Raw genomic sequence first — 15,817 nt, forward strand, 5'->3', positions numbered from 1 at the left:
CTGAATCCTCCCCCCCCCTCCTCCCTCTCTGCAGATGACTTCGTCAACCATTTTGAAAAGAAGGTCGATGACATCCGATCCTCGTTTGCTAAGTCAAACGACACCGCTGGTTCTGCTCACACTGCCCTACCCTATGCTCTGACCTCTTTCTCCCCTCTCTCTCCAGATGAAATCTCGCGTCTTGTGACGGCCGGCCGCCCAACAACCTGCCCGCTTGACCCTATCCCCTCCTCTCTTCTCCAGACCATTTCCGGAGACCTTCTCCCTTACCTTACCTCGCTCATCAACTCATCCCTGACCGCTGGCTACGTCCCTCCCGTCTTCAAGAGAGCGAGAGTTGCACCCCTTCTGAAAAACCTACACTCGATCCCTCCGATGTCAACAACTACAGACCAGTATCCCTTCTCTCTTTTCTCTCCAAAACTCTTGAGCGTGCCGTCCTTGGCCAGCTCTACCGCTATCTCTCTCAGAATGACCTTCTTGATCCAAATCAGTCAGGTTTCAAGACTAGTCATTCAACTGAGACTGCTCTTCTCTGTATCACGGAGGCGCTCCGCACTGCTAAAGCTAACTCTCTCTCCTCTGCTCTCATCCTTCTAGACCTATCGGCTGCCTTCGATACTGTGAACCATCAGATCCTCCTCTCCACCCTCTCCGAGTTGGGCATCTCCGGCGCGGCCCACGCTTGATTGCGTCCTACCTGACAGGTCGCTCCTACCAGGTGGCGTGGCGAGAATCTGTCTCCTCACCACGCGCTCACCACTGGTGTCCCCCAGGGCTCTGTTCTAGGCCCTCTCTTATTCTCGCTATACACCAAGTCACTTGGCTCTGTCATAACCTCACATGGTCTCTCCTATCATTGCTATGCAGACGACACACAATTAATCTTCTCCTTTCCCCCTTCTGATGACCAGGTGGCGAATCGCATCTCTGCATGTCTGGCAGACATATCAGTGTGGATGACGGATCACCACCTCAAGCTGAACCTCAGCAAGACGGAGCTCCTCTTCCTCCCGGGGAAGGACTGCCCGTTCCATGATCTCGCCATCACGGTTGACAACTCCATTGTGTCCTCCTCCCAGAGCGCTAAGAACCTTGGCGTGATCCTGGACAACACCCTGACGTTCTCAACTAACATCAAGGCGGTGTCCCGTTCCTGTAGGTTCATGCTCTACAACATCCGCAGAGTACGACCCTGCCTCACACAGGAAGCGGCGCAGGTCCTAATCCAGGCACTTGTCATCTCCCGTCTTGATTACTGCAACTCGCTGTTGGCTGGGCTCCCTGCCTGTGCCATTAAACCCCTACAACTCATCCAGAACGCCGCAGCCCGTCTGGTGTTCAACCTTCCCAAGTTCTCTCACGTCACCCCGCTCCTCCGCTCTCTCCACTGGCTTCCAGTTGAAGCTCGCATCCGCTACAAGACCATGGTGCTCGCCACGGAGCTGTGAGGGGAACGGCACCTCAGTACCTCCAGGCTCTGATCAGGCCCTACACCCAAACAAGGGCACTGCGTTCATCCACCTCTGGCCTGCTCGCCTCCCTACCACTGAGGAAGTACAGTTCCCGCTCAGCCCAGTCAAAACTGTTCGCTGCTCTGGCCCCCAATGGTGGAACAAACTCCCTCACGACGCCAGGACAGCGGAGTCAATCACCACCTTCCGGAGACACCTGAAACCCCACCTCTTCAAGGAATACCTAGGATAGGGTAAGTAAGGGTAAGTAATCCTTCTCACCCCCCTTCTCCCCCAACAAGATTTAGATGCAAGTGGCTGTTCCACTGGTTGTCATAAGGTGTATGCACCAATTTGTAAGTCGCTCTGGATAAGAGCGTCTGCTAAATGACTTAAATGTAATGTAAATGTAGTAATGGTATTCCAGTATGTTGCATGGTAATGGTATTCCAGTATGTTACATGGTAATGGTATCCAGTATGTTACATGGTAATGGTATTCCATTATGTAACATGGTAATGGTATCCAGTATGTTACATAGTAATGGTATTCCAGTATGTTACATGGTAATGGTATTCCAGTATGTTACATGGTAATGGTATTCTATTATGTAACATGGTAATGGTTTTCCAGTATGTTACATGGTAATGGTATTCCATTATGTAACATGGTAATGGATTTCTAGTATGTTACATGGTAATGGTATTCCATTATGTAACATGGTAATGGTATTCCAGTATATTACATGGTAATGGTATTCCATTATGTAACATGGCAATGGTATTCCAGTATGTTACATGGTAATGGTATTCCAGTATGTTACATGGTAATGGTATTCCAGTATGTTACATGGTAATGGTATTCCAGTATGTTACATGGTAATGGTATTCCAGTATGTTACACGGTAATGGTATCCAGTATGTTACATGGTAATGGTATTCCAGTATGTTACATGGTAATGGTATTCCATTATGTAACATGGTAATGGTATCCAGTATGTTACATGGTAATGGTATTCCAGTATGTTGCATGGTAATGGTATTCCAGTATGTTACATGGTAATGGTATCCAGTATGTTACATGGTAATGGTATTCCATTATGTAACATGGTAATGGTATCCAGTATGTTACATGGTAATGGTATTCTATTATGTAACATGGTAATGGTTTTCCAGTATGTTACATGGTAATGGTATTCCATTATGTAACATGGTAAAGGATTTCTAGTATGTTACATGGTAATGGTATTCCATTATGTAACATGGTAATGGTATTCCAGTATATTACATGGTAATGGTATTCTATTATGTAACATGGTAATGGTATCCAGTATGTTACATGGTAATGGTATTCCAGTATGTTACATGGTAATGGTATCCAGTATGTTACATGGTAATGGTATTCCATTATGTAACATGGTAATGGTATCCAGTATGTTACATGGTAATGGTATTCCAGTATGTTACATGGTAATGGTATTCCAGTATGTTACATGGGTATGTTATGGTTTCCCTGTGTGGTTGGTTTAGTGTAAAGCCTTTAGTTGACGTGGTGGCAGAGACTGGCGTGGGCATTCTGGTAAAACCCTGATGGAAACCAACCCCTTGAATGAAACCAACCCCTTGTCCTTGGAGTGGGAATGACAACACAGATACAAACAGAGCCCGGAGTTGAGGTGGACAGGGAGGTTGAGTGTGTGTGTGTGTGTGTGTGTGTGTGTGTGTGTGTGTGTGTGTGTGTGTGTGTGTGTGTGTGTGTGTGTGTGTGTGTGTGTGTGTCACCACTGGGGCCTTCAGCACAAAGGAGGCCTTGCCTTGGTCACGCTCTGGTGCACCCACAGACGTCAGCGCTGGTGGATAGATTACTGGCCAGGACCACAGCAACACACAGTGTGTGTGTGTGTGCGTGCGCGTGCGCGTGCGTGTGTGTGTGTGTATGTATGTGCATATGTATGTGTGTGTGCAGGCTCGATTCCCACAGGCTCGATGTGGCTACTGATAGCAAAAACAGTACACTGCCTTCCCCTGGTGACAAGTAAATATGTGCTTCTGTTAAATGCATGTCAATGTGTGTGTGTGTGTGTGTGTGTGTGTGTGTGTGTGTGTGTGTGTGTGTGTGTGTGTGTGTGTGTGTGTGTGTGTGTGTGTGTGTGTGTGTGTGTGTGTGTGTGTGTGTGTGTGTGTGTGTGTGTGTGTGTGTGTGTGTGATATTCTCACTAATGCAAGGGTCGGTTGAGCGGCCCTGTGTGTGTGTATCTGTGATCTACTTACTGATGCAGGGGGCCACAGGTGAGCGGCTCTGTTGGTAGCCCTTTGCACAGCGGTTGCATGTGATGCCCGTCACGCCGTCCTTACAGGGGCACTGGCCTGTCGTCTGGTTACACGTCTTACCTGCCGCACCCACCGGGTGGCAGTCACAGGCTGGAGAGAGGGAGGGAGGGAGAGGGGGAGGAGGTGAGAGAGGGAGAGGGACAGAGAGAGACAGAGCGAAACAGAGTGAGAGAGAGGGCGAGGGACAGAGAGAGAGAAACAGACAAAGACAGACAAAGACAGAGAGAGAGACAGAGAGAGCGATAGAGAGAGAGACAGAGAGAGAGACAGAGAGAGCGATAGAGAGAGAGACAGAGAGAGAGACAGAGAGAGCGACAGAGAGAGCGGGAGTGAGAGCGAGGGACAGACAGACAGACAGACAGACAGACAGACAGACAGACAGACAGACAGACAGACAGACAGACAGACAGACAGACAGAGAGTGCGAGAGAGAGTGTGCGGGAGACATAGAGAAAGAGAGAGAGAGAGTTCCAGAGAAAGATAGAGAGAGAGCGAGAGAAAGCGAGACAGACAGAAAGAGAGAGAGAGAGAGAGGAGATGGTTAGATGTGGCCAATTGAGAAACATTTAAGTCGCCTACGGTTCGTCACACATATTCAATGTCACTTTCAAGGTTTATTTGTGACTCGACTCAAATCAGATGGCATTTTGAACCCTCTTATGAATAGGCTCTGTAGCACAACACATCCTAGTTAATCATCAACTGCCATTGAAGTATCCAACTGTATTCCAGATGCAACAGGACTGAGTGTTCCTTTAGTCTATTTACTCTATCATTCACACTCCAGGTCTGGGATTCCTTCTGCTCAATTGGGCTACCCTGCTACTGTCGCCTCCAGGTTTACGGACCTGACACTGCCTGGCAAAGATGTGTGTGTGTGCATATGTGTGTGTGTGTTGATAGGGAAGAAAAGCCTCCATTTGTCCGTTCTCTGAGGTGCTACGCTGGTGTCTGTTTGTGTGTGACACCCACTCTGCCCTTTCATCAATTCCCCAAAATCTGCCTGGCGCCCGCTGCGTACCAACGACAACACGCCACCCAGAGTGAGTCCCCGTCCCCCCGGCCTTTTATGTGCTGTTATGGTATGCGCCGTCCGTCCGAACGCACCTTGAGCAATACGGGTCTTCTTCTGTTTAAAGAGCTGCTGGGATACAAGACCCGGCCTGTTGGTCAGCTCCTCTCTTACAAGAGCTCTTTACAAGGTGACAGACAGGAGAGGAGAGGAGAGGAGAGGAGAGGAGAGGAGAGGAGAGGAGAGGAGAGGAGAGGAGAGGAGAAGCAGAGGAAGAGGAAGAGGAAGAGGAAGAGGAAGAGGAAGAGGAAAAGGAGAGAAAGACATGCAGAGGGGAAGAACGGTGAAAGGGGGAGAGAGAGAGAGAGAGGGCTAACATGTTCCAAACTTTGCCTCTGGTGTGCTCATCAGCATAAACAAGACTAAATCTCCCTCACCTCACCTTGGTTCAACCCGGCTCAACAAGGAAAACAGACATGTCTTCCTTGGGAAGCCGCACATAGACACACACACAAACGTAGAAGATAAACCTCTCCATCCACAAGCTATCAAGTATCACTATTACACGTTACACTGATCAATCTGAGACTATCTTGACACATAAAAACACAACTTTAATATCCCCATAACATTTTACTTTAAAGGGTGCGATTGAACACTTTGACTTGGCTTGGAACTGCAGCTCCTCTGTCCAGGCAATACAAAAGTAATGCTTTTGGAAAAACTCACAAAAAAAAAAAACTCTGCCCCCTCGATTCAATGCTAATATTTTGCATTTTATCTTGTCGATCTATTCTGGCATAAATAATTGCTTTTGGCCAAAAACAACTGGCCCCCCAAAAAACTGCCGACGGGGGAAGACTGCTCTTTCCCTCTACTTTGGGCTTAATTAGGTAGAAAACAAGCTCGCCAAGTTGCAAAATTGCAAAAGCAAACTGCATTACTTAAGTGTAATGTGATAGCTGGTAATTGTCCTCCTACTTTTATAAAAACAACAAGAAAGGGCGAAACGAGCCTTTGGGGAAAACCCAGTAACCCAACAGTCTCTGATAGGGCTTGCCAAGGAATGTCAGCTGCTAACATGAGGAGTTTTCTTCAGGGCCTTGCTGTGTTGTTCCCTCAGTGTGTGTGAACATGTTTATTTGTGCTGATCACTTTGCCATCACAACTGAGGAGTAAGGACTCTACCACCTGTTGATTTGGGAGGGGTATGGTGAGGTGGAGGGAGTCTGGACCATGAGAATTAGGAGTGGGGGGTGGAGGGTTAGTGCTTTGATCTTCAGATGCACATGTGGCTGTTCCGTCCGGGTGTCCGGCTGGGGTGTCAAAGTGTGTACGCCTGTTTGTGGCTTGCGCTCGCTTCGTAAATCTGATGGCTCGCGTTGCATGTAAAATCCCCACCACCTGAGCCAGCTTCAAACTCACAGAAGGCTTTGATTGGCCGTTGGTTGGCAGTGTTGGTAATATATTAGTAATATACGTTTATATTGAGTGGGTTGGCGCACAGGGAGGTTGAAAGTCAAATGTGTGTCCGGTCTTCCGGTACGACTTAGTTCCTGTTTTGCTCCATGTCTACCATGTGACTTCTCTCCTGCCAAAATGTCCTTCTCTCCTGCTCTTGTTCCTGTGCCCAGGTGCAGCACGGACGGGGCCGCGGCTCCATTTGGAATTTCTGGCATTCCTGGGATTGGCGCCCCTTTATACGGTACGTGTTAATAAAACACAGCTGATGAGTCCACTAAAAACCCACAGTTGGGAGTCCAGAGACATAGGTTGTAGAACAACACAAACGTCTCTGATTTCATAACACAGCACTACTCTATGCACAATAGCGATATAGAAAGCAATGCTCTACACTCCAAACAGAGAGACTAGAATAATCTGGTAGTTTATAAAAAGAAAAAATGCAAATCATGTACAAACTGGTTTGCTGTACTAAATGGTGGGGACAGAAGTGTAAACTTCCCGTCATTTGATCTGTCTGGTAAAGTCTGTGCCAGTCTGGATGATACCTGCATGCCTCGACTTGTGGGACGGCAGCAGACAATCATTTCTGAACCAATCCATTGTTTCGCTGATTGTCTAATAACAAAGGCAACTGGTACCAAACGTTGTGTTACTAACACAGAAACAAATGAAGGAGATGTTAGAATATGGACATCTTATATTGGTACAATCAAAACATATTTATCTGCATGTTTATGAGTTGAACATAATACCTCATTAAATGTCAAATATGTTGTTATAATGCAAATATATGTTCATTCAATCCATGTAACTGCTTTAAAATGGGATTAAAGTACTCTGTAAATCTACTGTTATTTATTGTGTTCAAAGTCTGTTAAACTCAGAATAACAACAGATGAGTGCCAGGATGGTGTTCGGGGAGGGGCACCCCCGTCCCCTCCCCCAGCCACTCTCCTCCATCCTCACACCGTCTTTCTGAAGTTTTACGCGGAGGGGCTTGGGCCAGTTAAAAAGCTGTAAAAATGTCCTCAGATGTTGATGACTATTTAAGCCTGTGTGACTGAAGGTGTGACAGACAGACATCGCCTTGGGACTTGTAGTCTTTGGACAGCAGGCGTTTGCTCACTCTTGAACTCTGAATAGATCAATGGCGCTCAGTGTGTGTGTGTGTGTGTGTGTGTGTGTGTGTGTGTGTGTGTGTGTGTGTGTGTGTGTGTGTGTGTGTGTGTGTGTGTGTGTGTGTGTGTGTGTGTGTGTGTGTGTGTGTGTGTGTGTGTGTGTGTGTGTGTGTGTGTGCATGGGTGCAAACAGTATGTGTGTGTGTGTATGTGTGTTTTAACAAACCATGTGAGTGCGTGTGAGTAACTGAGTAAACGGTACTTTCAAAAGGGGTCCAAGTATTTCACCTTTTCTAATTGGGCGGTTTGCTCTGTAGACATCTGGTCAATACTGGCATGAGCGTTTCGGTTTTGGAATGATTTATCTTGGATTTCCTAATTCCCTTGTTTCTACGAAGTTATTCTATAAGAAATTATTTGCATATGGTCCACTTCAGAAGCTACTTGGAGGACAAATCTTGATATTTTCAGTATAAAGTATATTTGAGGCTTTTTGTTGGCAAGGACTGCTGACATATTCTACGGCCTAAATGTAAATTCCTTTCTTTGACATTAATTATAGTCGATATAGATGCCAAGACTAGGACATGTTTGTTGACACATAAAGCTCTGACATTGAAGAGCTCGTAGGCGCTGTTTACACCCGAGCTGGTTATGGCATGTTTCTTTCATTTGCCGGCTGTTTTTATGCACGTAGCAGCGTAAATCCGTGGATGGAGAGTGGCAGCGGCCGCTGCCCAGGCCTGCAGGAGCTTGGGACACCCCACAGAGAGGCACTCGGGGCTGGGGCAGAAGGCCGAGGGCACTTGGGGTGGATGGGGGTTGGGACCTGTGTGTGTTTGTGTGTGTGTGTGTTACCTAAGCACAAGGGTGTAACTGAGAACAGATGGGAGTGACGCTGCCACTTGACCCATCCATCAGAGTCTGGCCTGTCCATTAAACTGGCAATCCTTATAGACTGTGTGTTGGACACGCACACATGCACGCATACACACACCCACACACACTGGAGCACACACACAGCAGGTCCGACATGGACACTCGTCCACAGAGGAGGTATGATTGGAAGCAGACATTCCCCCCCCCCCGCCAACCCTCCAGACCTAACCGCCCATTCCTTAGTCCCATTCAAAAAACACCTGTATTTTATTGCCATTACTCCATTTCAAACGTGACACCGACCATTTTTGACCCTTGATCCTTCTCCTGGCCCTGTCACAAGAGGAAAGATATATAAAACACTGCGGCAGAAAAAAAAGGTCGAACGAATTGGAGGATTAGAGAGAAGAAGAGAAGAGATGAGAAGAGAGCATTCTCCTCGGACAGAGAGGGAGAGAAAGTGAGAGAGGAGGAGAAAAAGGGAAAGAGACAGGTTCTAAAAGGGGTTAGGATTGCTCTGATCAATCATGGTGCCAGCCGCCCAGGTTGAGGGCCGTTTCCACGGGAACGTTCATTTCCGTCACATCTTGCTATCCGAGAGGAAGGCGATAAAGTTTTTACCGCCGCGCGGGTCTGACCCCGAACTGCTCCGCTTTGATAAAAACAGATTGCACAGCCTCCAGGGCCCAAGCACTGTCGCACGCGCAGGCACAGGTTGAGTGTGTGTGTATGTGTGTATGATGGGTCTTGCAATAGCACCGGGGACATACATTTCCATACAGCTGCTGCCAATATCAACACATCTGTGGGAGTCTTATCTATACGTGTGTTACTTGTAATTTGTTAAGGGCAAAAGACTTCTGCTAAAGTCAATTACTGTGTCACATTGTATGTTGTACCATGGTCAATTGCTCTGTGAGTGGAATAATAGAATGGGTACTGTTTAACTGTAGTACAGTGTGATAAAAAATGATTTAACATGGACAATAGTAACGTGCTGTCCCGTACTTGACTCCTTTTGATTTAAAAGCTGCTTGGGTTAGCCCCGGAATGGAAAACTGACCAGGGGTCAAATACGGGAGATTCTCACCATGAAATCTCCAACAAAAGCTCTTCACAGCTATGAGTGTTGGCAGTTCTCATCATCCATGTTGTTTTGAGCTCTCTATAAGCGATCCCTTAACATCTCACACTAACCTACAGAACTGAGAAAGAATGCAGTCTCCCTCTGCTATTGATTTGCATATTTCCCCGAGCAACAAGCGCAGGAAAATTGGGTTGTTCTCCAATAAGAAAAAGCTCTTGGCGTAAGCCAGAAAAATATACACTGCAAATTCAAAACATTCCACAATTCAAACACCACTTTTTCCACGAGAAATAACTCATATACTAATTTAATGTGGCTTGTGGTCCAGAGGAATATTTTTTCTGTGGATTTTTGCAAGAAAAAGCTTCTGTGACAAATGATTTACTTACAGAGGCATGGTATCAGTTTGGAAGTGAGGATGCCAGCCTAATTCTTAGAACAGTGTTACCATTTCAGTCAATGCTATAGGGTTATACAGTGGGGAGAACAAGTATTTGACACACTGCCGATTTTGCAGTCTTTCCTACTTACAAAGCATGTAGAGGTCTGTAATTTTTATCATAGGTACACTTCAACTGTGAGAGACGGAACCTAAAACAAAAATCCAGAAAATCACATTATATGATTTTTAAGTAATTAATTTGCATTTTAACACATGACATATGTAAGTATTTGATCACCTACCAACCAGTAAGAATTCCGGCTCTCACAGACCTGTTAGTTTTTCTTTAAGAAGCCCTCCTCATTACCTGTATTAACTGCACCTGTTTGAACTCGTTACCTGTATAAAAGACACCTGTCCACACACTCAATCAAACAGACCCAACCTCTCCACAATGGCCAAGACCAGACAGCCGTGTAAGGACATCAGGGATAAAATTGTAGACCTGCACACGGCTGGGATGGGCTACAGGACAATAGGCAAGCAGCTTGGTGAGAAAGCAACAACTGTTGGCGCAATTATTAGAAAATGGATGAAGTTCAAGATGACGGTCAATCACCCTCGGTCTGGGGCTCCATGCAAGATCTTACCTCGTGGGGCATCAATGATCATGAGGAAGGTGAGGGATCAGCCCAGAACTACATGGCAGGACCTGGTCAAAGAAGGATGAGTACAACCCCAAGAACACCATCCCAACCGTGAAGCATGGAGGTGGAAACATCATTTTTTGGGGATGCTTTTCTGCAAAGGCGACAGGATGACTGCACCGTACTGAGGGGAGGATGGATGGGGCCATGTATCGCGAGATCTTGGCCAACAACCTCCTTCCCTCAGTAAAGAGCATTGAAGATGGGTCGTGGCTCGGTCTTCCAGCATGACAACGACCTGAAACACACAGCCAGGGCAACTAAGGAGTGGCTCCGTAAGAAGCATCTCAAGGTCCTGGAGTGGCCTAGCCAGTCTCCAGATCTGAACCCAATAGAAAATCTTTGGAGGGAGCTGAAAGTCTGTATTGCCCAGCGACAGCCCCGAAACCTGAAGGATCTGGAGAAGGTCTGTATGGAGGAGTGGGCCAAAATCCCTGCAGTTGTGTGTGCAAACCTGGTCAAGAACTACAGGAAACGTATGATCTCTGTAATTGCAAACAATGGTTTCTGTACCAAATATTAAGTTATGCTTTTCTGATGTATCAAATACTTATGTCATGCAATAAAATGCAAATTAATTACTTAAAAATCATACAATGTGATTTTCTGGATTTTTGTTTTAGATTCTGTCTCTCACAGTTGAAGTGTACCTATGATAAAAATTACAGACCTCTACATGCTTTGTAAGTAGGAAAACCTGCAAAATCGGCAGTGTATCAAATACTTGTATTTGATACACAAGTATTTAGTCAGCCACCAATTGTGCAAGTTCTCTCACTTAAAAAGATGAGAGAGGCCTGTAATGTTCATCATAGGTACATTTCAACTATGGCAGACAAAATGAAAAACAAAATCCAGAAAATCACATTGTAGGATTTTTCACAAATTTATTTGCAAATTATGGTGGAAAATAAGTATTTGGTCACCTACAAACAAGCAAGATTTCTGGCTCTCACAGACCTGTAACTTCTTCTTTAAGAGGCTCCTCTGTCCTCCACTCGTTACCTGTATTAATGGCACCTGTTTGAACTTGTTATCAGTATAAAAGACACTTGTCCACAACCTCAAACAGTCACACTCCAAACTCCACTATGGCAAAGACCAAAGAGCTGTCAAAGGACACCAGAAACAAAATTGTAGACCTGCACCAGGCTGGGAAGACTGAATCTGCAATAGGTAAGCAGCTTGGTTTGAAGAAATCAACTGTCACTGATAATCTCCCTTGATCTGGGGCTCCACGCAAGATCTCACCCCGTGGGGTCAAAATGATCACAAGAACGGTGAGCAAAAATCCCAGAACCACACGGGGGACCTAGTGAATGACCTGCAGAGAGCTGGGACCAAAGTAGCAAAGCCTATCATCAGCAAGGGCATTGAAGATGAAACGTGGCTGGGTCTTTCAGCATGACACTGATCCCAAACACACCACCCGGGCAACGAAGGAGTGGCTTCGTAAGAAGCATTTCAAGGTCCTGGAGTTGCCTAGCCAGTCTCCAGATCTCAACCCCATCGAAAATCTTTGGGGGGAGTTGAAAGTCCCTGTTGCCCAGCAACAGCCCCAAAACATCACTGCTCTAGAGGAGATATGCATGGAGGAATGGGCCAAAATACCAGCAACAGTGTGTGAAAACCTTGTGAAGGCTTACAGAAAACGTTTGACCTCTGTCATTGCCAACAAAGGGTATATAACAAAGTATTGAGATAAACTTTTGTTATTGACCAAATATTTATTTTCCACCATAATTTGCAAATAAATTCATTAAAAATCCTACAATGTGATTTTCTGGATTTTTTTCCCCTCATTTTGTCTGTCATAGTTGAAGTATACCTATGATGAAAATTACAGGCCTCGTTCATCTTCCAGTTGAAGCTCGCATCCGCTACAAGACCATGGTGCTTGCCTACGGAGCTGTGAGGGGAACGGCACCTCAGTACCTCCAGGCTCTGATCAGGCCCTACACCCAAACAAGGGCACTGCGTTCATCCACCTCTGGCCTGCTCGCCTCCCTACCACTGAGGAAGTACAGTTCCCGCTCAGCCCAGTCAAAACTGTTCGCTGCTCTGGCCCCCCAATGGTGGAACAAACTCCCTCACGACGCCAGCACAGCGGAGTCAATCACCACCTTCCCGAGACACCTGAAACCCCACCTCTTTAAGGAATACCTAGGATAGGATAAGTAATCCTTCTCACCCCACCCCCCCTTTAAGATTTAGATGCACTATTGTAAAGTGACTGTTCTACTGGATGTCATAAGGTGAATGCACCAATTTGTAAGTCGCTCTGGATAAGAGCGTCTGCTAAATGACTTAAATGTAATGTAAATGTAATCTTTTTAAGTGGGAGAACTTGGCACAATTGGTGGCTGACTAAATACTTTTTTGCCCCCACTGTATTGCACTTATTGAAAATAAATAGCCATTTTTAATACATCTATATATCTTTTAATGAATCTACTGAATCGACTGAATTGACAAGGACTATTGACACCACAAACACTATTGTGAAATATACACCTATAGTATAAAACCTATTCTCCATACCTTTGCAGGCACGGCGGTGTGTGATGGGCCTGGCCATATCCCGGTAGAAGCCCTCCTTGCAGTAGTGGCAGTGGCGTCCGGCCGTGTTGTGGCGACAGTTCATACACACGCCTCCGCTCTTCCTCCCCGACAACTTGTACAGCTCCATGTTGAAGCGGCAGCGCCGGGCGTGTAGGTTGCAGTTGCACGCTACGAGAGGGAGGGATCAGGGGAGGGGAAAAGAGAGGGAGGGAAAGAAAGAAAGGTTAGACGTCTTGAGCGTTCAGTGAGAATAGGTGCACTTCTTCATAATCAAAACACGTTCGAGGCACTTTGAAAGAGGAAAAGTTGAAAAACCTTTGTTAAATTGGCATCGCCACAGTTTGAAAACAAGGCACAACACTATAGGTATATTGTGGGTATACTTTATACATCAAAATAATTTCCAAAGCACATTTTGAAAACACTCATTCAGATATATGAGCAATAGATGAAGCATTTACTGTAAGTCCTACAGTGTACTTTACCAGTATACAGTGTAGGATGTAGCTTAGCGTCAATACCATTATGATTCAATCAGAGTAGTGGGTGTGTGCTTCGTGGCTGTTACAGAAGTCATCAATCATGAGGCATATATTTTCAGAGCTCATTTTCCTCCTTCCATAATTAATGACTGGACCCGCTCTTGGCTCGCTAGTTATTAACAGACCCTTTTAATATCATGAATCCCTGATGAGCAGAACTAACCTCTCCCATCTAGTCTAAGACCTCTGTAGTCCGATAGAGGAGTAGGAAAGGCCCATGTACTGTAAAGTCTCAAGCCATGTGTCTTATAGCACCACAAGGATTTATCACTGTTGAAACTGTCTGTATGCCAATCAATCACAATATATATTTACATTTAGTCACATGTATTTCATGTATCGGGCGGCAGGTAGCCTAGTGGTTAGAGAGGCGAGCCAGCAACCGGAGGGTTGCCAGTTCAAATCCTGGGTACGACTAGAACATCTGGTGGGAATTGAGCTGGCAACCAGAGGGTTGCTGGTATCAAATCCTAGATGCTGTTGCCTGCTGTGCCCTCGGGCAAGGCACTTAACCCCCCACAAAAACAGCGCCACGGGCGCCCAGTGTGGCAGCCCCCCACACCTCTCCAGAACCTGTGTATGTATGTGTGTCTTTCGGAGGGGTTAAAATCAAATTGTATTTGTCAAGGTGCTCTGAATACAACAAGTGTAGGTAGACCTTATAGTGAAATGCTTACGTACAGGGTCTAACCAACAGGGCAATTTCTAAGTAAAAAAATAATATAATAATAAATAAATGTATTAGGTGAACAATAGGCAAGTAAAGAAATAAAAACAACAGTAAAAAGACAATGAAAAATAACAGTAGTGAGGATATATACAGTAGCGAGGCTATAACAGTAGTGAGGATATATACAGGCACCGGTTAGTCGGGCTGATTGAGGTAGTATGTAGATATGGTTAAAGTGACTATGTATATATGATAAACAGAGAGTAGCAGTAGGGTAAAAGAGGGGTTGGCGGGTGGTGGGTGGCGGGACACGATGCAGATAGCCAGGTAGCCAATGTGCGGGAGCACTGGTTGATCGGGCTAATTGAGGTAGTATGTACATGAATGTATAGTTAAAGTGACTATGCATATATGATAAACAGAGAGTAGGAGCAGCGTAAAATAGTTTTTTTTTTGGGGGGGGGGTAGAATGACAGAATTAAACCGAATTAGGGCCATCAGGAATTGAAACTGCGATTCTTGAGCTTGGACGCTGCCATTGTACGTGACGCAATGAGAGTGCAATATGGGCAGTGAAGCAACTTTCATTGATTTCAAAGGAAGCATTTCCTCAATGGCTGACAGCAATGCCGGACGCCCGATGGCTATAGCGTTGCAGGGCTGTTAGGAAGAAACATTGAGAGGAACCAAGATGCTCTCTGCCAGTCATTTGGATATGAACACTCTTTGATCTCCAGGGCTGTGTTTGAAATGCCACCTTATTCCCTATATACAGTAGTGCACTACTTCAAAGGGTGCAATTGTGTTCACAAGCCAGGTAGGGTGTGGGAGATCTGCCCCTGAGATGGGAGAGACCTGGTCCAAATCCTTAACCTTAACCAGTCAGGTTCAATTCAAACCTGAACTCAGATTCCTCTAACACTTGGCCAAGTGTTCAAAGAACATTGCCAGAGCGTTTGGTGCCAGTTCAAAGTGATCCACGGAAACGGTTTGCGAGAAGCAAACAACAACAAAGAACTTGGATCTCAAAAAGTATCAGCAGAGGACACTTCTCTGGGGGGGGACAAAATAAATGTAATCAGATGTAATCAGATGTGAGTGTATTGACTGCAGTGAGTCAAAACAGGGTTCTATATCAATGACTGTTTCTTAAGGCGTAGACCACAACAGTCTGCACTGAATAAAAGCATGGAGCCATGAAGTGTTGCCAGTCACAGTGTGTGAGAGAGAGAGACTGACTGTGACTGACTTCTCTAAGGTCAGTGTTGTAACAACATCCAGCACAGGGACTGCCACCGCGTCAAGCATTCATTTTTTTAAGGAAAGCTTTTCATTTGATAACAAAATTACCTTTGATGGGACCATGAGATACTTGAATGAAAAATGTAAGGCCATATCAATAATAACTGGAATTTCAAATTAAATTGTACTGGTCACATACACATGGCTGGCAGATGTTATTGCGAGTGTAGCGAAACGCTTATGCTTCTAGATCTGACAGTGCAACAGTATCTAACAGGTAATATCTAACAATTCCACAACAAAACCTAATACACACAATCTAGTAAAGGAATGGGATGAGAATATATAAGTATAAAATATATGGA

The 15,817-nt window shown here is 45.5% G+C and overlaps 1 protein-coding gene across 2 annotated transcripts in view; it reads right to left on the bottom strand.

The window, feature by feature from the left end:
- Positions 1–15,817, bottom strand: part of ntn2 (netrin 2) — a 62,309-nt gene that overhangs the window by 10,536 nt on the left and 35,956 nt on the right. For both annotated transcript variants that reach the window (XM_035748096.2, XM_035748090.2), the window contains exons 3-4: positions 12,978–13,166; positions 3,725–3,874 (exon numbers count right to left, since the gene is read on the bottom strand). In XM_035748096.2, coding sequence (XP_035603989.1) covers positions 3,725–3,874; positions 12,978–13,166 — 339 coding nt within the window. The remainder of the gene's footprint in view (positions 1–3,724; positions 3,875–12,977; positions 13,167–15,817) is intronic.

Source organism: Oncorhynchus keta, chromosome 3 (assembly GCF_023373465.1).
Source record: "Oncorhynchus keta strain PuntledgeMale-10-30-2019 chromosome 3, Oket_V2, whole genome shotgun sequence".
NCBI classification, from domain to species: domain Eukaryota; kingdom Metazoa; phylum Chordata; class Actinopteri; order Salmoniformes; family Salmonidae; genus Oncorhynchus; species Oncorhynchus keta.